This window comes from Chelonoidis abingdonii, chromosome 4 (assembly GCF_003597395.2).
Source record: "Chelonoidis abingdonii isolate Lonesome George chromosome 4, CheloAbing_2.0, whole genome shotgun sequence".
Lineage (NCBI taxonomy): Eukaryota > Metazoa > Chordata > Testudines > Testudinidae > Chelonoidis > Chelonoidis abingdonii.
The window spans coordinates 87,599,795-87,624,399 of record NC_133772.1 but is presented as its reverse complement, the minus strand read 5'-3'; the positions used below and the strand labels follow the sequence as shown (position 1 = coordinate 87,624,399).

Sequence of the window (24,605 nt, the reverse complement as noted above, 5' to 3'; positions counted from 1 at the left end):
TGTTTTGTCAGCAGCAGCACTGAGGCGTTTCACCGGTGCTGGCAGGATGAAAATATCAGCCTTTTACAACAGCAATAATCCATTCCCTCTTGATGCTGAACTGAGGGTCACAGTCTCTGAGGACAGTGATGACCCAGCTGGGCGCTTGGTGTTGCACAGCGGCTCTACTGCGAGCTTTCCGACTACAAAGGCCTCCATGCCCTTGCAAGACTTTTGCCTTTCCAAGCAGCACTATAGGCTCTACCAGAAAAAATACTTCTTGAATATAGCCACAGATCTGAAGTTCTCCAAGGAAGTTGTGAAGCACAGAGCACTGCAAAGCCTGCCCTATAAAGAGTGTGATTTCAAGGATCTCTACAGTACTTCTGACATCATCCAAAAGCCAAAAAGTAAAGAACCCGTGGCTAAGAAAGTAGGGCAACAACCATTCAAGCTTTGCCCTCTGAAGCAACCACCTTGCCATATGAAATTGGATTTTTCCCCATCTAAGGACACCAGGATTAAAGTCCCCATGGAAAAGAGACTGCAGAGCGCCAAACTGGATAGCTCACTCAGAGAGTCATCTCTGCCGCCTATTACTCCTTCTCTTCCTTGTGAGTCTCCTGCCTCACAGACATTCCTGACAGAATCCTATGAAATATTATCATCCTCCATGACCAGAAGACAGGCAAAGAGAGGACCCACAGATAACATCCAAGAATCAAAGAGCGAGGCCCTGGGATGGGAGCAAATGCTATTGGAGAAGCTGAATAGGTCCACAGCTCAGTGGATTGTGAATCAGCAGACTGCCTGGGGTGGTTGGATTCAGAATGTCCATGGCTTCAAGAAACAAAAGTTTGACTGGAACAGAATCAGAGATGAACTCTCTTCTGAAAGCGAGTTGAGATTGTTGGATTCGATTCAAGCAGAAGAAGATGCCATGGAAGTCAGTCCCCAGAGCCATGTGGAGAAGAAACCAGAGACACTACTTCCAGTTTATTACAGGTGAGAAGGACTCATTCAACAGGTATAATAGTGCAGTACATGCAATTCCCTCTTTTGGCTTAGAACTAAGTGGCAAACACATTCCCAGTTCTGTAGAAAAATGTCAACATTTTGGAAGATGCTTTAAAAATCCCAAACCAAGAAATTCTTTGAGGAACTGGGAGTGCATTTTGTTTTGTTTCAGAAACACTGAAACAGGAATGTATTCGCGTTTCCAAAACACAATATGTTCTCCAAGGCTCTCAGGGCTTCCCAGCTCCTCAGATGCCTGCCTGGTGGGCTGTCCAGGAGCCAGGAAGTCCTGAAAGCCCTGGGATTTCTGTCTGTCTGGCAGTCATCAGCCAGACTGCCGCAGAGCAGGAACCCTAAAAGCCCAGGCTGCCCTGCTGTCATCCAGTTAGCCTGCCCAGGAAAAGGGGGGCAGGCTAGCTGGGAGGAAACAAGCAGGTTTCTGTGAAAGTTTAATCAAAGTTGACACATTTCCACAGAATGTTTTGATTTCAATAAATCAGCATTTTTTGACAGAAAAATGTTCCATTGGAAAATTCCCAGCTAGCTCTACTTAGCTTTTCAAGGTGAGCTAATACCCACATCTTTCATTGTCAGGCTAACATTACCCTTCCCTTTCTCCCATCTCCTTATCTTATTATTTATATTGCCATAGCTCCTAGAAGCCCCAGTCATGCACCAGGACCCTGTTGTGCTAGGCACTGCACAAACACAAAACATAAAGACAAGCCCTGTCCCAAAGAGCTTATAATTTAAATATAAAACAAGAGACAACAGATATAGACAGGTGTGTGTTGGGGGGGAGACTGTGAGGAATCAATAAGACAATATTGGCCAGCATGATAGGCAGTGGTCTCAAAACACCAACAGCCTAACTGTGGGTAAGTTTTTTTTTGTATGCATCGTGGCAAAGGAAAGTTTTGAGGAGGGTCTTGACAGATGTCAATGAGAGAGTTCTGCAGATATTTATGGGGAGCTTCTCCCAGATTTGAGGGGCAGCATGGGGAAAAAGCATGAAGGTGTTTGTTTGAAAATTTAATCAGTGGGCAGTGGAGGCTGGCTTCACAGGCCAATCAGAAGCATGCCTCAACAGCTCAGTAGCAAATGAGATGATAGAAAGGGTGGGATTGACTGTGAAGGGCTTTGAAAATGAGGACAAGTAGCTTATGTTTGATTCAGTAGAGAAGGGGGAGCCAGTGTAGAGATGCAAAGAGAAGGGTGACATAGTCAAAGTGACAGACTAGGAAAATGATCTTTGCAGCAACATTCTGGATGGATATGAGCAGAGGAAGTTTTCATTTGTCCAGGCTAGAGAAGAGCATGTTGCAATAACTGAGATGCAAGACTTCTCATTTAATAGTGACTGCCAGCATAGTATTTTTCCTTATGTTGGGAGATGGAGGGGTAAAACATGGCGTCTTCTGATGCCATTATAGATCCTCAGTCAAGGAATGGGGTCCCACATGAATCATATAACCTTGTTATTGCTCTGACACATATAGTTCTAGCAGGTTTGGGTGGCTTACTGAAGACCAGGTCTGTTACAGATGCTCAGCTAGCCTCCCCTGAGAGGTGCTTTCAGCCTGGCTAGCAGTTCTATGGAGAGGTACTCTGCAGAGGGAAATGGGTTCACTGATTCTACTCACTCAGATAATGGTAAAGTGCTGTGATGGCAGATAGCCAGTGGAGTGACGCAGATCTTGAAGTTGCTCCAGGGAACAGAAATGTTTAAAGTGATACTCGTAGTTTTTGAGACAGGTTGGCCTTTCATCTGGTGTAGTGATAGTGCACACTCACAAAAAGCCATCCTGACCAGCAGTTTATGGTGGTCATTTTCTGCCCTAACATGCATAGGTATCCTGATAAGGATTTAATTTAAAATCTGTCTTAAAGAGATCTCTTCGTTCCCCCCAGAGTGGCTAGCATGGCCTTATATCTGTGTATTTGTTATGATGTCTATCACCTATCTGAGCATCTCTCAAAATTGTGAAGTGCGCACAGAAGATAAATGTATCCCCATCTTTCCTCCCAAGACATCAGGGAATTTTTTTTTCTTTGTGAGAAGGCAAGGAGGTGAATGCTGAATGAAGCAAAGGGAAGTGAGCTGTGGCAAAAATAAAGCGTTTGTGTAATGAAGCAGCATATCAAGATGACATAGGTAATGTAAGCATTCCTGGAATGCCAAGTTGAGAGCTATTTGAATATTTTTAGAACAGCAGACAATGGATATTAAATGCAATTTTTGATATATACAGCAAAAGGGCACACCTGCCCATACTGTCCCCTTTCCCCCTAATTGCTCCCTCTATAAGCCAGTGCTAGGCTAACAGCATGTTTCTTTTCTGTCAGGGTACCTGCTTACTGCCCGAGGGTGCTTTGGACAGATGACCCAGTTGGTACCAACAGTACAGCTCATATAATAGGAAAGAAGTGTCTTAGACTAGCATCTTCTTTGAAGAACCGGGAACGACTGAACTCCCATGTTGGGAAATACTCCTACTCCACTAAGAATGCCTTTGAGCAGGAGCTCTACTTTGGTAATGTGAACCGAAACTCCTACCAATTCCTATGCATGGTTTTATGTGGTGGATGGATGATCTGGCCAGGCCCGAGTACACAGGAAGCAACCTGGAACCAGGAGGATTAGTGACTTTGAATCAAGTGTTATGAACTAAAAAATATGGGCAACTGTTGTAAAAGCAGTAGGAGTTTCTTGATTTAACCATATTAACACTTTTAATCCCAAGGACTAGTGTCTCATAATGAAGTGCACTCTATGTGGGCCACAGCTTGAGCCCATCTGGAAAACTTGTTAGTGTAGAATGTGGCTGCCTGCTTGTTTGCTGCTGCACGCAGAGAGCTCTCTGCACCACGAGGAGTCCTTGACCCTGGAACTCACTCGCTTTATTGGTCCTACAGATGACTTTTTTAGGATACACTGAAAGGTCTGTCTATTTTTCTGGGCTTTTGGGGATGGGAAAAGGTGGAGGACAGAAAGTATTAAGAATCAGGATAATCTTATTATATTCCTTAATATTCTATCATTTGGCAATAGAGGCAGATTTGAATGGACAAGTTGTTTGTTTGGATGTTTGTTGTTCCTTGTGTGTATTTTAAATAATCGAACAAGTGCCTAGAGCTTGAGGTAGGAAGTTGTTAGAGGGGCACCATCAATTTAACCAGACTTCTGTCCAAAATCTCCCTATTATGGTTACAAGTAATACTGAAGATCACTGTAACAAAAAGAGATTGAAGAAAATGTTTTCTCTCTTCAATTTGTTCATGGTGTGTATTTGGCAGCATTTTGTGAAAAGTCCGATCCAGTGTTTCCTATGGATGTTTAGTTAGTTTCCCCTGAAGCTTGTGTGGGTCTTTCACACAGCAACAGTGGGGAGACAAGCATTTTAAAGAAACAAGAAAAATGTGATTGTAAAGCTAAAGAATTTGGTGAGGGCGGGGCACTGGGGCAGTCCCTGAAACTATTTTTAATTTGTTTTTTGGGGTTGATGGTGAGTCTTCCATTAAATAATTTTGCCAAGTTCATGCTGGTATTGCTAACATATGAGCCTCTTATCTGTTTAGACCCTATGAAGTTGTGATCTGCCCCATCATCCACAGGATAAGAGAATTCAGTGGAAAAAGACCTTCAACCATATTTAAAGGAGACAAAATAGTGGGTAGCTAGCCTACTAGTTGTGTGTTGCTGGAGAGAGATCTAGCTTCAGGAATGCCCCTGGTCAATTGACCTCTGGACTGGCTTTGTTGCAAAGTTGATATGCTGGTCAAAGTTATAAAATTCATTGCTGAAATGGACCCAACAGCTCCAAAGCCACAGCTACATTGTAACTGATGCCTACAACTCTCCCTAGGCTACACTGTGAGGGCCCTCCCAGCAGCAACAATAGCTGTTCTAGAGCACTGTCAGAAGTACTGGGAGAAATAATGGATTTATCCCTCTCTTGATATGTGTTTCTGATCTACAAAGCCTGACAGTGTATATAGACAGTGAAGCTCTCTGATTTAGTTATTTGTGCCTGTGTACATTTAGGGACAGTCAAGATTGTCCATCAGGTAGCTGAGAGGGGAAAGGATCACTTCATCCTGGAGAATCACGATGAGTACTACAAACACCTCCAGCAGCACTTTCCGAGACCTCCAGAGCACTGGAGTTTCAAGCCACAGAAAGGGGCAGGTAAGAGATCTGTGCCAGCCTGAGGGACACTGAATAGAGAACTGCTTCTTAACAAGTAGACCATGACTCTCAAAGGAGATAGTTTAGGGGAAATCACTCCCATTTCTTGTCTCTGGCTTTCCATTGAAGTAGACTTGCATGGTTACTTGCAACTGAGTCCTCCTAAGCAGTACCATGTAAAGCAATGTGGTGACTTTTGTGGTATAGCCTTTGAAGTGCCAAATGAGCTAGTGCCAAGGATTCTAGGGTACATTTGAGCAGTATTAGTTGAGAGGAGCTGAATGTGAGATTAAGATATGAAAGAGGATGAGTACCAGGGGCGGCTCCATGGGGGGCGCTCTGCCGGCGCCGCGAAGGCAGCAGGCAGGCTGCCTTTCACGGCTTGCCTGCGGAGGGTCCACTGGTCCCGCGGCTTCGGTGGACCTCCCGCAGGCAAACCGCCGAAGGCAGCCTCCCTGCCATGCTTGGGGCGGCAAAATCCCTAGAGCCGCCCCTGATGAGTACTCATGCTGTAGGTTAGACTTCTCAACTCCATTTGATTCTTTGAGGAACCTCCACAGGTCAAATATAGATTCCTGAGGTGGCAGTCTTTTGTGTGGAGAATTTGGCTTTCTGTAGTCAGAGTCTGTTGAAGTGGACGGTTCCTTTCAGCAAGAGTTTTTTACTCATCCACTCTTTTACAGCAAGACCCCTGTCCCTGTATCAAGTCCTGTAATAATATATTATTGTGTAATTTAAAATTGTATGCAGACCTACAAAGGAGCAGTATTAAGGTTACACAGACACTTCCTAACTTTTGAGTGCTTAAGTTTGCAACCTTAATAATGTTCTTTTAATGTAATAATAAAAAGCATGGAGGAGGAACCCACAATAAATTATATTATGTGCAACTGTAATGACCCCCCACAAGAGTCGTCAGCAGACTTTGGACCTTAGGACCTTTAGATTCACAGCACAGATCTCTACAATTGAAGCTAAAGAAATAACTCCTTAGCTGGAAGCAGCAGTAGACTGTTATCCTCCATGAAATAGCCACTTGAGGAGGATATTTAAGCACCTGAAAGAATGGGTTATATATGCAGGAGTAGCTCCCTGTTACAGCCAGCATACCCAAATACATAGATCTGGCAGATTCTTTCAGAGAGGCAGTGCGACTAAGTGGATGTGACTTGGATCTGAATATTAGAGACCTGGGTTCCGTTCCCTGCTCTGTGACCTTTTGCAATCTTTCACATTCCCTCCATAAAATGAAAAGGTACTGATACAGACTTCTCTCTTACAGTAGAGATATGATGCCATACTCAATAAGAATTGAAGTTTGAAAAATTAACATCAGTCAGCAGAAGAGGTGGATCTAGAACTTATGGTTTTCTGGACAGTTCAGTGTATCCTCTCCTGTGCCAAAGAATATTTCAAGGGGGACAAGTAGTAAGAAGAGGAGAAGGAGGGTCAGGGTTTTTTTTCTGTCTTATTTGGAGGGAGATAGTGTTTTGAGACCCCTCCAGAATGATGCAGGAGGCTCACTGGAGCCTGGAAGCATGTGTAGTGCAATTGGAATGTTCATAAAATTAAGGACAAGTCTTGAACAAGTTCTACTAAACATATGCAACTGGCAATTTTCAGGGGCTTGTAACTTGGCCAAATATGGACAAGCTTTCATGGGGCAGAGGAAACACCTCTCTAATCACAAGTATCCCTTGCACTGCTTTGACCTGTGCTGTACCTGTTCTATGAGTGTATAGAGGCTTCAGTCTTCCGAGCTATTGAACAAAACCTAAATTCACCCTTTTTTTCTTAGGAAAATTGCCTTATCTACGTTTTTGGAAAACACACTGTTTCAGATATAACTTTTCATTCTACTCAAAGGGAGCAGCTTCCAAGTCTTCATCCATCCTTAAATTCCCTCTGTTAAAGTATCCAGTGTCCTGCCTTTATATCTCTGCATCCACTTAGATTTTTGTCTCATCACCCTACAGATTTACTAAAGTAAACACAAGATCTCTCTCTTTCTCCCCCTCCTCGCTATTCTGTAAGGGATTTTTTTGTTTTAAAATATTTTAATGTCAGTGAGGCTAGTGAGAGAAAGCTAGGTACAAAAAGTGGATCGTACAATTTGATTCAAAAGCACTGAGGTTTGTGGTCTTTCTTAGCTGATTGTTTTAGGCAAGGGATAAAGTGGGCTGGTGCTAATCTGTTTCTAATAATGTTGTCTGAGCAGCTCGGAGGCCTGTGAGGGGAGCCTTCCATTGGATTGCTCTGCCTACCCTTGCTGATGACTTTGCACAAAAGGGCCAGGAGTCATCTCCTGCAAAGGCCAGGAGAGGGGGAAATGAGCACAAGAAACCTAAAGAAGTCCTGCCTCAGCATGTGCATATCCTCAGAACTATGCTGGAGCAGTGGAAGAACGCCTGGAAGCTGAGTGAGTAGATGTGCTTATTGAAATTCCAGTCTTTCTAGTGTATAGTGGCTGAAGGTAGCCATTAGTCTGCTTGGTGGGTCACGCAAGAGTAACTGGCAGCGTCTGATCACCTTTCTTAAACTCTTTCCTATTCATAGGTCTTTAACAATAAATAATATCTTTGATTCCAAGAGGTCATGTAGTGCAGTCCCCGCAGTGTAGGATTGTTTTCTCCTGTATATTCTCCAATGCTTTGTCCAGTTCAAAATGAATCCAGAGATGAGGCTTCCACCAATTCCCTTGGGAGATTTTATCACTGTTGGTAGATCTGTTAAAGATTCCAGTTCTTTATCAGAACACATTTTCTTCTGTCTCCTTCCTTTCTGTTGCTCAGCTCCCCGGTGGCAGAATGCAACTATTGAAGGCTTAATGAGGGCCCTTACAGATATACATGAAGTCATTCGGGTCACAGCTCTAATAACCTGTGCCACTGCAGTGTTGGAGCGACCCAGACTAGACAGTGACAGTCAGGAGTCAGGTGAGAGAAGCTTAATTTGAAATTATTGACTTACACTATTAATGTGAGGAATCAGATTGTTGTTATGAAATATAGTTTGTGAATGAAAACAAGGGGAATGACCTGACCCTTGAAGTTACTGAATATTATTGGAAGCTGTGTTATATGACATCACTGGCAGACAATAAGAATGCTCCATTTGGGCCTAGTCTTTTAAAGCCATTTCATAAATGACATGTTTTAAGTGCCCTAAATTCAAAGGGCTTGATTACTCTTATTTTCAAATATATGTAAATTCTGAACATGTCCCCTCGGCTCCAGATGTGATATCTTGCATATATTGAAATATGAGAGGCGCCATGGTCTCGTGGTTAATGCACATGGGTGGGAGTGAGGAGATACGATTGGCCTCCCCAGGTTTGCCACAGACTTCTTGATGTGTCCTTGGGCAAGTTACATGCCCTCTCTTTGCCTGTGTGTCTATCTGTAAAATGGGGATGATCAACTTTGCTACCGTTCCGTGGGTTGTGAAGCTTAATTCATTATTGGTGTGAAATGCTTTCAGATCCTCGGGGGAGAGATGGGGGAGTTTTTGAGAAAGGCAGAGTATTGTTACTGCAGTATATTTGTAAATCAAACATTTAGTCAAACATTCCATATGGCAAATGCATAGAAAATCTGTTTCTGTATGGGTAATAGAGGGAGAGAGAGAAGCTGCTGTCTTATTCAGAGCTCATTATTTCCTGAGTTGTAGGACTTTGTGGCATTGGAAAGGCCCCAGTTATTCAGGATGTGCCTGTGGAACTACAGCCTTTGCTTAGAAAGACTCTGAGGGATGAGAATGCCCATGTGAGAATGGCAGCTGCCGTGTGCCACTACACCATAGGGATGTGTAACAATGAGGCACAAATGATCATGAAGGAAGCTCTGGTACATGGTAAGTGGTTTTACTGCTACTTCCCTCTGTTGTTTACTTTTCTCCTGCACCTTCATCAACTTAAAAATCCCTGCTTTGCAGCTACACACTTTAGTCTGAGAAGGCTAGATGCAGCTCCCTATAGAACCAGCCAAAGCCATTCAGTTTTTTAGCAGAGTGGGTTACCAGAAAGTGAGGGAAGGGGGCCTGTCCCAGTTTGGAGTGCACTGCCTCTGAACATTACATGCCCTGCCAGCCCTCAGGAGCCTGGTACTAGAACTGATAACCTTTGTAGGATAGTGTAATGGGCTAAACCACCAGTGCTTTCATGCACCCATTTCATGTCATTCTGATTCAAGACAGAAGGGAGGTGATCTGGTTGATCCTTTAAAGACATTCAGTTCCTCCTGGGCTGGGGCTTCGCAGCTGTTCCGCTGTGCACAGCAATACTACATTACATTTTAGGCAGGAAGTGAAGAATACTGTGTCCAGCTGATACCCTGCAGAGATACTTTGGAAAGAAGTTTGTGGCCCCAACAACTAATTGCAGATATTTTGGATGACTTTCCTATGAAAAGAAACAAGTGTCTGGTATTTGTTAGTTTTGCTCTAGGAAAAGAGGAAACTCCTTTTAAATTATTTATCTCAGGAGTCTGGGTGCATCACACACATCACATTCCAAAGGTGACATTGTGATTAATGCTCTATCATTTCTAAAAGGTTTAGTTGAAGCAGTGGCACTCGCTTGGTGCCATTTTCTGGACTACTGTTTTATTAATAATTCTGTTGACCCAAGCATGAGTCACAGTTTGGAGCCTTGAGGGTGTTCCAGTTGGGAGTAGAAATTGATGATGGATTCTGGTGGTGGTTGTTTTTTTTTTAATCTTGTTATTTACTAGTAATGTACAAAGTCCTGCTTCTCCAAACACATGAGGAACCACAGGCACCGGCTTCCTCCGGGCCTCAAGGGTGCTCAACCGCCAACTTTGTCTCAGGCCCTGCCCCCACCTCATCCCACCACTTCCTGGCCTCACTCTGCCCCAGGTCTCTTTTCTCACCCAGTTCTGCCCCCTCCCCCAAGCATCCCCCATCCCCGCTCCTTCCAGAGTCATACATTGTGCTTGTCCTTGAGGTCTCTCCGTCTCTCCCAGTTTGTTTTGCTTCAGTTCATCTTGAGTCTCTATCTAGTGTGCATGTGCGCGCACACACACACACACACAATTTCACCAATCAAAGCCTAGTCCTGGCATTTTAAGACCCTTAGATTACATGATTCAGCTTCTCCTTACTGTTTCCATGTGCCTGTGTTTTGGATGCTATTGCTATTGTTTCAGTTACCAGGTTACAATGGCTTCTTTACATTTATTCTGAATGGAAGGCGGCAGCAATGCCTGACCCATAACAAGGTTTAGCCCAATCCATAGCAGCTCTTTGCATTTACCTAGTATCTTTAATCATAAGAGTTCCCAATGCTTTACAAACATTAATGAACTACAGTCTACAATACCCCTCTGAGGTTGGTAAATATCAGTCCCATTTTATTTAAGAGTAAACAGAGGCACATAACTTAATCATCGAGTACAACGGCCCAGAACAAGTTACTGGCAGAGTCAGCAATAGAAATGGGAAATCCTGGCTACCAATTTCCTAGTGCAGTCATTAAACACTCCTTGCTGGTGCTGAGCAGAGCAGCTAGGCATCTCCCCTGCTAAACATTAATGTTGCTTACCCCCTGACATTGATGGAAAACTTATTGTATGGGCCTAACATGTAGACCTACTACTGGATTTATCATATGCAACAGAATTTAGCAACAAGGATTCATTCAAGGTTGGTCCTGGTTAATCTTAGGTGTCATGACATCACTGCTAGAAGGCTAGACTTACACTGTGTGGCATAACTCCCTCCTTCCCTCCCTTCTACTGTGAGTTTTCACATCAGAAACAGGGTCACGAAGGATCCCATACAATTCCCCCAAACCACAACTTCTTGTAACCCCAGTAACACTTCCTGCCACCTAATAAGAGGCCTCATTTTACTGTACCTCATGGGCATATCTCCCTTGGGAGCACATCAGAGTTGCTTAGTCAGCTTCAGGGGGTCACTGTTGAGTGGCATAAGATATTTCCACCCTCATCACGACTTGCTTGCCAACTCTGCAGGACCTGGGTGGTGAGAGCCTGGGGCTTTGCCCAAATTTGGGGTATTGTACAACGCAAAATGGGACATTAGTACTGAAGGGAGTGGGGGGTTTGAACTCTCAGTGCTTTGAGATGTACTAAAGAAAGTGCTATGGGAAGAGCATTGACATCATATATCCTGCACAGTAGAGTAACTTCCTCTCTCTTTCCTCTTGTTGGTAGGTAATTCTGCAGACAGCTGGGCAGCAGCACAGTGCCTGGCATTGGAGGGCATTGCCACTTTCCCTGTAGTAAAAAAGATCCTTTCCCAGATGTTTGACAAGAATGATGGCACCACAGAGGAGCAAGCATGTCTTCTATTAACTCAACTTAGCGAATGCTCGGTAGGTGCCATTGCTGGGAAGAAGAGAAGGACCACAGAAAGAGAGGAAGGATCTGTGTGGCTGGGATCATCCTTGCCTTCTGGCTCTGTCTCTCTGGGTGAAATTCACCCCGTGCAGAGGTCTAGCACAACTTAACGCCTTATCCTGAACCTCTGCACAGGGGTGACTTTCACACTCTACAAGAAATGGTTGGGCAGAGTCTGTTTTGCTATGGTTTATTTCTTAATTTCTTCAAAGCTCTATCTCAGGTCTTCTCAGGGTATGTCTACACTGCATGCTCCTTTCAGCGGTGTGTAGAATATATACCATCCATGCCCTCCCCAAGCTTGAGTATAAATAGCAGTGTAGATGGTGAGGCACTGTTTAGGCGAGTAAAGACGTGCCTGAACCCTGTAAGTAAGTTCCCAGGTATGTACCCTACAGGGCTCTCTACTTGCCCAAGCAGTGCCTCCACTGGCTACATGGCTATTTTTAGCAGTATAGTGTCCTGCTGCCTCCCCACTTCTGGAGTCTTTCTCCACCTAGGGAGCTGTCAGAGTGACAGCTTTCCCTGCCACAGTGAAAGACTTTGGCAGCAGGGAAAGGCTCTGGCCAAGGGGAGGCAGTGGGGAGAGGCTCTGGCAGCTCCTCAGTGCTGAGCCTTTCCTTGCTACCTGCCTGCTGCTGGAGCCTTTCATTGACACGTGTGGCTACATACCGCCGTTTGGATGCAGCCTGCTTTTCACTGCGGCGTGCAGTTACACCTTACACAACCGCTGCAAGAAGTGTGCAGTGTAGAACATAGTCTTAGTCATTTGAGAGCAGGTGCAACTTGTCTCTTGGTTCTGCATTTAATGTAATTTATTATTGGATAGGAAAATATAGTAATAAATTAAATTGAAAAACCAATTTTGCTATTTATCCATCTGTCACTCCCCACAGCAAGAGTTGCTGCTGCTTTCATTTCCCAGGCCCTAAAAGGTACAAAGTTTCATCATTTCCTTCCCCCAACTGTCTGTGAGCCATGACCATGATTCTTCCTTTACAATAAAAGAGATTCTAGCAGAGTTCTAATCATCTTTCATCACCCTCACTTTCTTCTTTCTGAAGAAGCCAAAATCCTCTTCTCATTTGTCATGATGGTTTTATTGGGGTTTTTTATAAGGTGATTTTTTTCTATACAGTGTATCATAAAACCCTTCCCTCTCTAGCCAACCAAGAGTCAGTTAGTAGTCTTAGGCCTGGTATACACTACGGGGTTAGGTTGAATTTAGCCGCATTAGGTCGATTTAAAAATGACTGCGTCCATACAACCAACCCTGTTCCATCGACCTAAAGGGCTCTTAAAATCGACTTCTTTACTCCTCCCTGGTGAGGGGAGTAATGCTAAAATTGACTTTGCTGGGTCGAATTTGGGGTAGTGCGGAGGCAAATCGACGGTATTGACCTCCGGGAGCTATCCCAGAGTGCTCCATTGTGACTGCTCTGGACAGCACTTTGAACTCTGAATCACTAGCCAGGTACACAGGAAAAGCCCTGGGAACTTTTGAATTTCATTTCCCGTTTGTTCAGCGTGGCGAACTTAGCAGCACAGGTGACAATGCAGTCCCCCCAGAATCGTAGAGCGTGGAATGTTTCTATGCTCCCCGTATCCTCTCTGTCCCTGAGGTTATTGCAGATTAGAAGAAGAAAAAAAAAAAAACCTGCACTGGCGATTACATGTTTTCTGAGCTCATGCAGCCCTTCCTCACTGATAGAGCACAGCTTAGTTACTTTATTTTGAAGGGGGGGAGCATGGTTGGCTTACAGGGAATTAAAATCAACAAAGTGGGTGGGTTTGCATCGAGGAGAAACACACACAACTGTCACGCTGAAGCCTGGCCAGTCATTAAACTGGTTTTCAAAGCCTCTCTGATGTGCAGCATGCCTTGCTGTGCTCTTCTAATCGCCCTGGTGTCTGGTGCAAAACGATTGTCTGCCACTGCTTTCACGGAGGGAAGAGTGACTGACGACATGTATCCAAAACAACCCGCGACAATGTTTTTGCCCCATCAGGCATTGGGAGCTTAACCCAGAATTCCAGTGGGTGGCGGAGACTATAGGAACTGTGGGATAGCTACCCACAGTGCACTGGTCTGTAAGTCGATGCTAGCCACAGGAGTAAGGATGCACTCCAACGACTTAATGTGCTTAGTGTGGACATACGCAATCGACTGTATAAAATCGATTTCTAAAAATAGACTTCTATAAAATTGACCTAATTTCATAGTGTAGACATACCCTTAGGCAAAGTAGCATAAGGCAACATTTCTATAAAATACTGTGGACAGGCCTTGATCTTTCTGGGTGAGCCTGCGCCCTCTCCACGAGCTCCTCCTTTGTGATCTAGATGCTATGCCAGTTCATACTGTGCTTGTTTTACCCTGCACTGTTTGTAAACAACTTACCTCTCTTCCAGAGCTTGGTTTACTCCCTACTGGCAGCCAAACTGAACAGCTGTCAGTGGAAAGATCGGATTTTGGCTTGCAGAGCGCTCTCTCGTATCCGTGGGTATGTAAGCCAAGTAAGTCTTGCCTCAAGCTTCCTAGACATAAGTGACTTTCAAAGAATGTTATCATATTGCAGCTGTTCAAAGTAGTTCCTCTCCTTCCCACCAATAAAATGTGCCTTCTACTAGAAACCTGGCTAAGCCTTTCCCAAATTGTCCCTTCAAAAGCTGGAAAGGCTGCCTCCTATATCTGTGTAACACTATCAATTTCTGTAGCAAATGCCTGTCTCCAAAGAGGCCCCAGACACTGGTGTTGCACATCTTGTGCTGTGGAGATCAAGAACTCAGCCCTGGTCTAACCTACGAGTTTAGGTCGAATTTAGCAGCATTAGGTTCATTTAACTCTGCACCCATCCACATGACCAAGCCTGTTTTGTCGACTTAAAGGGCTCTCAAAATCGATTTCTGTACTTGTCCCCGGTGAGGGAGTTAGCGCTAAAATCGACCTCACTGGGTTAAATTTGGGGTAGTGTGGACACAATTCGATGGTATTGGCTTCTGGGAGCTATCCCAGAGTGCTCCATTATGACCACTCTGGACAGCACTCTCAAGTCAGATGCACTGGCCAGGTAGACAGGAAGAGCCCCGGGAACTTTTGAATTTCATTTCCTGTTTGGCCAGCATGGCGAGCTGATTAACACAGGTGACCATGCAGAGCTCATCACCACAGGTGACCATGGAGTCCCAGAATTGCAAAAGAACTCCAGCACGGACTGAACGGGAGGTACTGGATCTGGTCGCTGTATGGAGAGAAGAATCTGTGGAGGCAGAACTCCATTCCAAAAGATGAAATGCCAATATATTTGCCAAAATCTCCAAGGGCATGATGGACAGAGGCTACAAGGACACACAGCAGTGCCACGTGAAAGTCAAGGAGCTCAGGCAAGCCTACCAAAAAACAAAGGATGCAAATGGTCGCTCTGGGTCAGAGCCTCATACATGCCAGTTCTATGATGAGCTGCATGCAATTCTACCGGGGGCCCCTGCCACTACCCCACCACTGGAGTCTCATGCAATAGGGATGAGGATATTGTGGATGAGGAAGAGGAGGTTGAGGATAGCGCACAGCAGGAAAGCAGAGAATCCCTTCTCCCCAGCAGCCAGGAACTGTTCATCACCGTGGAGCCAATACCCTCCCAACCCTCCCAAGGCGGGCTCCTGGATCATGATGCCAGAGAAGGCACCTCTGGTGAGTGTACCTTTGTAAATATAATACAGGGTTTAAAAACAAGTGTGTTTAATGATTAATTTGCCACACCAAGCCAGTAGCAACTAGTCTGGAATGATTGCAGAACAAAACATTGCAGCGAATGGGCCCGGGCATTGATGGCATTCAAGCAACATCCCCGCTGTTAGAAAAGATCCGGTCGCTGCCGAAGAAAATGCTGCCCCCCAAATCCTAGCACCCTAGGCGACTGCCTAGGTAGCCTAATAGGTTGCACCGGTCCTGAGAGGAGGCAGGATGCAATGCTGAGGCTAATGGGGGAACAAACTGACATGCTCAGGCGTCTTGTGGAGGAGCTGCAGGAAAGGCAGCAGAAGCACAGACCACTGCTGCAGCCCCTGTATAACTGCCTGCCTGCCCTCCTCCCCAAGTTCCACATCCTCCTCACCCAGACACCCAAGAACGTGGCAGGGATGTTACGGGCACCCAGCCACTCCACCCCAGAGGAATGCCCAAGCAACAGAAGGCTGGCCTTCAATAAGTTTTGAACTGTAGTGAGGCCTTGGTGCTCCCTTCTTCCCTCATCCACCACCCCACCCGGTGCTTCCCTCCTCACCCACTCTTCCCAGGCTACCTTGTGAGTTTTCCCCTTATTTGTGTGATAAATTAATAAAGAATGCATGATTTGGAAACAGTAATGACTTTATTGTCTCTGAAACCGGTGATCGAAGGGGGGAGGTCAGTTGGCTTATAGGGAAGTAGAGTCAATCAAGGGGGCAGGTTTTCATCAAGGAGGAACAAAGATAACTGTTACACCGTAGCCTGGCCAGTCATGAAACTGGTTTTCAAAGCTTCTCTGATGCACAGGGCGCCCAGCTGTGCTCTTCTAATCGCCCTGGTGTCTGGCTGCACGTAATCGGCAGCCAGATGATTTGCCTCAAGCTCCCACCCCGCCATAAACGTCTCCCCCTTGCTCTCTCAGATATTGTGGAGCACACAGCAAGCAGTAATCACGATGGGAATATTGGTTTAGCTGAGGTCTAACTGAGTCAGTAAACTGTGCCAGCGTGCTTTTAAAGGTCCAAATGCACATTCTACCACCGTTCTGCACTTGCTCAGCCTATAGTTGAACTGCTCCTTACTACTGTCCAGGATGCCTGTGTATGGCTTCATAAACCATGGCATTAAGGGGTAGGCTGAGTCCTGAAGGATAACTGTAGGCATTTCAACATCCCCAACAGTAATTTTCTGGTCTGGGAAGTAAGTTCCTTCCTACAGCTGTTCAAACAGATCAAAGTTCCTGAAGATGCCATCAGAGTTTCCTGGCCATCCCACCTTGATGTTAGTGAAATGTCCCTTGTGATCCACCAGTGCTTGCAGCACCATTGAAAAGTACCCCTTGCGGTTTATGTACTGACTGCCAAGGTGATCCAGTCCCAAGATAGGGATATGTGTTCCGTCTATAGCCCCACCACCCATTGCAGCAAAGCCATCCACTATGACCTACACATTTCCCAGAGTCACTACCCATGACAGCAGCAGGTCAGTGATTGTGTTGGCTACTTGGATCACAGCAGCCTCCACAGTAGATTTACCAGCTCCAAACTGATTCCCAACTGACCGGTAGCTGTCTAGCATTGCAAGGTTCCAGAGGGCTATCATCATTCGCTTCTCAACTGTGAGGGCTGCTCTCATCTTGGTATTCTTGCGTTTCAGGACAGGGGAAAGCAAGTCACAAAGTTCCATGAAAGTGCCCTTACACATGCGAAAGTTTTGCAGCCACGGGGAATCATCCCAGACCTGCAACACTATGCAGTTTCACCAGTCTGTGCTTGTTTCCCAGGGGCAGAATCAGCGTTCCATGGCATGAACCTGCCCCATTATCACCATGATGTCCAAATTGCCAAGCCCGTGCTTTGAGAGAAGTCTGTGTCCATGTCCTCATCGCTATCATGATTGCGTTCTCGTCACTTTGTCACCTGCTTATGCAGGTTCTGCACATACTGCGAGATAATGTGTGAGGTGTTTGCAATGCTCACAATAGCAACAGTGAGCTGAGTGGGCTTCATGCTTGCCATGGTATGGCGTCTGCAGGAGAGCAGAGTTTCAGTGGAAGCGGTGGAGGATGACAGCACTGTGCACATTCCCGAGGAAGAACACACGTACCCGGGAGCCCATAACAGACAACATGGAGAAATTTGCTATTGAGGCAAGAGCAGCAGAGCAGAGTGTATGATGGTGTATGACGACGGTTAGCAGTCCTACTGTACCATCTGCTGCCAGCAGCACCTGGGACACAACAACAGTGGTGTTGGTGAGCTGAGCTGAGCGGGCTGCACGCTTGCCGCAGTATGATGTCTGCACAGAAGAAAGGTGCAAAACATCAGGCATTGGGAGCTTAACCCAGAATTCCAATGAGTGGCGGAGACTGCGGGAACTGTGGGATAGCTACCCACAGTGCACCGCTCCGTAAGTCAGTGCTAGCCATGGTAGTGAGGATGCAGTCCGCCAACTTAATGCGCTTAGTGTGGACATACACAACTGACTATATAAAATCAATTTCTAAAAATCAACTTCTATAATAGCGACCTAATTTCATAGTGTAGACATATCCTCAGAGCAGAAAGGTAAGGGCTCAGCTCTGCCTTTAGAACTAAACCTAGAAAACTAACTTATGTATTTCAACCAATCAGATCAGCTTCTGTCTCTGAGGATCTAAACTTAAATTATATGCAAAAACTAGTATTAGAGTCAAGAAATGAAGGACTAGCAAGACAAAAAATTCCAAACTCTAAGTGTTAACATTAGTCCTTAAATCTGCCTCCTCATGCACGTGGACAGTCTCCAGATTTGGACCATTCCTGTTTCTGGGGTTTCTCACACAGGTGGCTGTAGTGAGATGTGGGGTTGGGGAGAGGGATCCCCTTCCCCAGTCTGCAGAACAACTCTACAGACTTTCTGTGCAGTAGATTCTGACCCTCTCATGCAGATCTGCCAAGTTGGAATGGAAGGACCCATGTAGCCCTTCACTGGGCTTTCCATCCCCCATCCCCTCCTACACATGGCTACACAGTGTGCTGGAATGCAGGGGGCTGCCTGCAGGGTAGTCGCGCCTCCAACCTCTTTCTCCCCTCCCTTCCCTCCCACGCATCCAGTCCTCTCTTGCATAGCAGTGGTACACTACAGCCTGGGAGCCCTCCACACTCATGGAGGAAGGGCTGGATTTGCCTCTAATCAGGAGGGTCCAGTGGATGACCTATCCTGATTAAGCCCCTTCCTGATTATCCAAATATGCATTGATACCTTCTTTTGCAACTCCTGCCAACACCACACACACAAAGGACAGTGTCTATGAAGCTCCAGTTCGTCCTCACTAACCTGGAAGAGGGGATCTCCATATTGGCCTAGAAAGCCTGAGAAAGGCATGTTAACGGAAATAGCTGAACCCAACTAACTTAATATTTTTTCCTTATCAATATATTCCCCAGGCCCGTCTTCCTCATTGTGTTTCACTAAAAACACATTGTTGGGAACAGTTGATTCCATAGAAGATTTAGAATGGGTGATATACAAATATGAACATCAAATAAGATTAGATTAAAATAATTCCTTTGTCCAATATCTTTGGAAGAAAAAGGAAAGTTTAATTCTTCCTGGTGGTTTGAAGGGGCTGATTCTGGAAGGGGCTGAGCACCCTCCACTCCTGCTGAAGTCAGTCAAGTGGAGGGTGCTCAGCTGCTCTCAAGAGGTGCCCAATATCTTAACTGGGTCCTAATGGAACTGGCTTGCTGTGACCAGAGTGTATTTTAGATATAGAAGAAATGGACCCTTTTCTTGACCTTCCACAACCGAGGAGTTGTCCTGTAGTGACACCTTCTGGGCAAGTTAAAAATACACATTTCTGACTCTTCTGTACTGATTACTCACAGATTTGTATGGCCTTGATCCTGCTCCCTTTTAAAGTCAGTGGCAAGACTCTCACTGACTTCAGTAGGAGCAGGACTGGGCCTTCTTATTGCCCATGCTCCTAGTACGTACTTCTCAGCTCCAGGTTACACAGTTCAGTCAGGACACTGCTCTTCCTGACAGCTGCTGCTAAAGGAAGCAGCTCTCTATTTATGTTCCTCTAAATGGAACGTTTTACGTAGCAGAGTAGAAAATATCAACTAATTGTGTTTTAATCTAAGCAAAATGGTGGTGATGTGATCTCTTGTTAAAGGATCACCTAGCTAGTGTATTCAGGCAACAAGCCAGCATGTCTGATGCCAAACCAACAATACCCAATATGCTACTGTATCAAATATGGAGGGAAAACACCTGCTTTGATGCCAAGATATGGATGCTGTTTTCCACTCAGAAACTGTTGTTGGCATTTTAAAACAAAAACAAAAAAACCTTCAACAGAAGTACTGAAGTAAAAAAAACAAAACAAAACAAACCCAAAACCCAACAATTGTTTTCCTTGTTTGTTATGAAATAGGTATCATTTCTTGTTATGACTTTCCTCAACACAACTTCACAAAAAGTGTTGATGTTTTTTCCTCCAGCTTGGGGACTAATGGCATAAGAAAGGCTTTGCAGTTCTGCGCTGAATGATTGCATTAGCACGAAGGAATAGAGATCTGTGTCTGTACAGCCCCTAGCATAATGGGGTCCTAGTCCCTGACTAAGGCTCCTAGGCACTAGGGTAATACAAATAAATAATTATTCCATACTGAGCCAGTACTGCTATGTGTACATCTAACCCTTTTTATTTTTATGCAATCCATTGACTAGAAGAACTCAGATTTAACTTTATAAACTCATGTTCATTATAACAAGAATGGTGATTAATTCTTCAGTGTTTGGTACATGGTGAATTGTGTTGCTAAAGCAAGTTATAATGGCTTTTTCAATAATAGTTTATTTACTTATAGATTTAAACAATGTTCTGCTGGAAAATTTCTGACCAGCTATAGCCAATGTTAAAGGTGTGCACAGTCTGTCTTCAGGAGCTTAGTTAACATTCTGTTATGTCTTTTACTCAATGCCTAGGGACTTATGTGATAGGCACAGGTTTCAAAATTGGTAAACAAATAAAATGTGGCCACAGCCCTGTTTCTGCCTGTATAACTGAGAACAAGGCAATCAACTGCTGAGGGTTGGTTTTGTTTTTGTTTTTTGCGGGGTAGGGTGGTGGAACTTAACCAGAAGTTTCTAGTCATCAATCAAGTGCCAGAAAATATCCGAATGGCCGTACTGCATCAGAACAGTGGTCCATGTAACCCAGTATCCTGTCTTCCGACAGTGGCCAATGCCAGGTGATTCAGAGGGGATGAACAGAACAGATAATTATCAAGTAATCCATCCCCTGTCACCCTTCCCAGCTTCTGGAAAATAGAGGCTAGGGACCCTTCAGAGCATGGTTTTGTATCCCTGTCCATCCTGGCTAATTGCCTCTGATGGACTCTATCCTCCATAAACTTATCTTATTCTTTTTTTAACCCTGTTAGTCTTGGCCTTCACAACATCCTCTGGCAAAAGTTCCACAGGTTGACTGTGCATTGTGTAAAGAAATATTTCCTTTGTGTTTGTTTTAAACCTGCTGCCTATTCATTTCATTTGGTGACCCCTAGTTCTTGTGTTATGAGAAGGAGTAAATAACACTTCCTTATTTACTTTCTCTACACCAGTCATGGTTTTATAGACCTCTGTCACATCCCTCCTTAGTCGTCTCTTTTCCAAGCTGAAAAGTCTCAGTCTTATTAATCTCTTCTCATATGGAAGCCCTTCCATACCCCTAATTATTTTTGTTGCCCTTTTCTGTACCTTTTCCAATTCCAATATCTTTTTTGAGATGGGGCGATCAGATCTGCACACAGTATTCAAGATGTGGGCGTGCCGTGGATTTATATAAAGGCAATATGATATTTTCTATCTTATTATCTATTACTTTCCTAATGTTTCCCAACATATTGGGGTTTTATTTTTGACACAATCATTTTAATGCAAACTTGAGACCTGATCCTGCAAGGTGATGAGTGCCCACTGATGTCAGTAGAAACTGGACATTCACCACTCTGCAAGACTGAGTTCCAAGTGTGGCCCTTGGGTTCTTGGCTTGAGTGAGCCTGGATGGACTCAGTCTTCACCACATACTGTTGGAAGGCAGTGCATTAAGGGTGGGATTTGTAAAGCAATCAGTGTTGGCCTAATTTTGCTTCCACTGAAGTCAATGGTAAAATTCCTGCCGACTTCAAAGGGAACAAAGTTAGTCCAATATGAGTTCTGCCATTCACTTCAATGGCAGCAGAATTAGGTCTGTGCCGAGCCCTTTTGAAAATCCCATCCTAAAGTAGTGTCTTTGGAATTAAAGCCAATAGTTCATTAATGCCGAAGTGAGTCAACCTCAGCCTTTGTGATTATCTTGTGTATAGGACCTGAAGAACAAGCTTTCACAGCTGATGTGGAATGACTGGAACTTGGAGGTGCGCCAGGCAGCTGCCCTGGCACTAGGGGAGATGAAGCTTGGGAAAGAAGTCCACGACCAGCTCAGGTGAGATTTAACCATTTTGGCAGCTTTGCTGTGGGGAAGTGGAGATCCGATCTATTATCACCCAAATTTCTTGGTCACTTTTGCCATCAGTGTAACACTACCTACCAACAATTGCACTAGTATTTCCTTTGCTAAATGGTGGAACCTAGTTAGACACTAGATTGTCAATGGACTACCCACAGGGCTGTTACAGCACTATATAGTTTGGAATTATGGCATATTCTGTAATTGTAATCTATGACTGTAACCAGGCTTTCAAATACATACTGTATTTAGGGGCTTCTTTATTTACAATTACAGCCATAATAATTGCAAGCACATCCCTTTGCATGTGTACGTCTGTTCTTGATTTGACCTAGAAACTCTCATGGGAAAGCAGTTACTGTATATATTTGTGCATAAGATATTTACATTAAAATTTCAGCCCACTAACATGGGCTCAGCCCAGAATGGGGCCCAGTACTGTAGATCAATTATATTAATCCACTTACCACCCCAATCGGTAAGCATGAGAGAGCAAGGTGATGGCAGAGTTGGGGAATAACTAATCCAGTGGCTGAAAAGAAAACTGGGGGGCCCAAGGCAACATTGAAAGCCAGACAAGTCATGGGTCAGCAGCTGAAAAGAGAGAGGAGTTTGGGGCAAGTTTTGTGGAGCCCACTTATATGAATCACTCACTTTTGTTAGATTCTGTCTTACAAAATGATGGGTTCTGTCCAGTTTATATGTGGGTTAGCTTATATGTGAATATATTGGTAAGTATTCACAGGCAGCCCTTCTATACTCAGAGGAGACGCTTGCCAGCAGTAAGGAGTCTCTGAATGCTCACATTGGGCATAACCAGTGCTATAACAGGCCTGATCCTATATGACATGTTAAATATAGGTCTGTTACACGGAGTGACCCCTGGAGTTCTGGGACTCATTATAGTGGGACTAAAGGGATGAGTTTTTTTTGTTTTTTTTTTTAATGGGTGGTGAACAGGAGAGGAACCTTCTAATAGGGATGTAATGAATAATAATTCCCAGTCAGGATAATCCTCCCATTTTGAGTGCATCTGTCTGGACCAGGCAGACCAGGCCCAGCAGTTGTTTATTCAAAACTCCTCTGTGCTCTCAGGGTGAAGCTGAACAGAGGCGATTGCTGGATGAAGGTGGAAGCTCTCTCGTTGATTGGCTGGCTACAGCTTATGACAGCGAAGTTGCTCCCAGGCTTCCTTCAGTGCTTCTCCAATGACTTTGTTGCAGTCCGAAGAGAAGCTTGCCTTACAGCTGGAGCACTCAGGATCAAAGATGAAATGGTAAGTAGTAGTTAAAAAAAAAAAAAGAAAAAAAAAAGGCCTGATAAAGATCCTGAACACAAAGGAAAAACAAGATTTTTTCCTTTATTATTGCTAATTCTAATTTTTGTGTCCCTTGTTCAGAATGGGATGCACTTATGCACATCACTCACTTTTGACAGTTTCTATCTTACAGATGGGGACTGATGGTACTAAACAGTTAAATTATAGTGGGTTGTGAGTATTTCTTCCTATATACAATAAGAAAATTATGTATCTCCAAAATGTTGGGCAGGAACATGCATGCTATGAATCTACCCACAGGTACATAAAATGGATCTAGTGGACAATGAACCTCTTTGTGCCAAAAAGAACAGCCTCCTCTCACCCCACTTAAACAAACCTTCACCCAGAACACTAATCAAACGCGAACTTACATAAGGCTTGGAAAAATCTGATTAACTTTTAGAATCATCATTTTTTCAGGTTTGCATTCAACTCTGCAGTCCCTGGTTAGAACCCAGATCAGAAGCCTGGAAGTAAGGCTCTTGGTACAGTATGTGTGTGTCCCACTGTAAAATCAAATGCAGATGGTGGCCTTCAGATGCAAATTAAAACAGGGAAAAGAAACCAGATGGGTAATTCTAGAACTATCTAGGCAAGTACTGGATTCTGCAGGAAGCAGTGCCCTATCTGGAGGGCCGTGGGGGCTTTTGCTAGAATAAGTGAGTTCCTGTAGAAATTAACACTCATGAGGACAAACTGCTCATGAACACAAACCTGGTGTGCCCCTGCAATACAACCCATTTGGAGGGGTCTTCTGGGTCTTCTCCCCAAATCACCATCTCTACCCTCTATGACTGTGTGTGTGTTGTGTATGGTATTTTTTTCACTTGTGCCTTTAGGCTGTTAGCTCTTTAGGACAGTGATTTGTTCATTATTTGGTGTGTGTCACATCCTGTATAGTATCACACATTTATATGATGCTATATAAATAATAAAGCATGATGATAATATCTACTAACAGCTGTATCCTTCCACCTCAGGTGCTAACGTGCCTCTTTAAGATAATGCAGACTGACCCTCATTGGAAAATCAAGGCTTTTGCCATCAGAGGTATTGTAATTAGTTGCTGAAGACCCATTGCTTTAATAGGATATTTTTTGTTTATTGTAAAAAGCGACAAAGAGTCCTGTGGCGCCTTATAGACTAACAGACATATTGGAGCATAAGCTTTTGTGGGTAAATATGCTCCAATACGTTTGTTAGTCTATAAGGTGCCACAGGACTCTTTGTCACTTTTTACAGATCCAGACTAAAACGGCTACCCTTTGTTTATTGTGAGGATTTTAATATTTTACTTTTTTAAATTATATTGAAGATTTCAAAATCTGCAAGTTTAATGTCAGACATGGCACATGTGAACAGACAACAATTCTAACGGTAATAGAAATACTAAAGCAGCATCTTTGAAATAGAATACTAGTCTAACAAAGTACACAAATTCTGAACCTCTGCTATATGACCAGCAAATAGTAGCTTTTAACATTTTAAATGTA

General features: G+C 44.3%; 1 protein-coding gene across 4 annotated transcripts in view; it reads left to right on the top strand.

Annotated features, from left to right (window-relative positions):
* HEATR4 (HEAT repeat containing 4) overlaps positions 1–24,605 on the top strand; it is a 43,021-nt gene continuing 18,416 nt past the window's right edge. For 3 of the 4 annotated variants that reach the window (XM_032781350.2, XM_032781352.2, XM_032781351.2), the window contains exons 1-11: positions 1–984; positions 3,343–3,530; positions 5,042–5,185; positions 7,404–7,604; positions 7,978–8,121; positions 8,855–9,037; positions 11,380–11,540; positions 13,978–14,082; positions 21,649–21,767; positions 22,887–23,067; positions 24,093–24,162. In XM_032781350.2, the coding sequence (XP_032637241.1) occupies positions 47–984; positions 3,343–3,530; positions 5,042–5,185; positions 7,404–7,604; positions 7,978–8,121; positions 8,855–9,037; positions 11,380–11,540; positions 13,978–14,082; positions 21,649–21,767; positions 22,887–23,067; positions 24,093–24,162 (2,434 nt within the window). In that variant the 5' untranslated portion in view covers positions 1–46. The remainder of the gene's footprint in view (positions 985–3,342; positions 3,531–5,041; positions 5,186–7,403; positions 7,605–7,977; positions 8,122–8,854; positions 9,038–11,379; positions 11,541–13,977; positions 14,083–21,648; positions 21,768–22,886; positions 23,068–24,092; positions 24,163–24,605) is intronic. The other variant, XM_075065433.1, reaches the window with a different exon arrangement.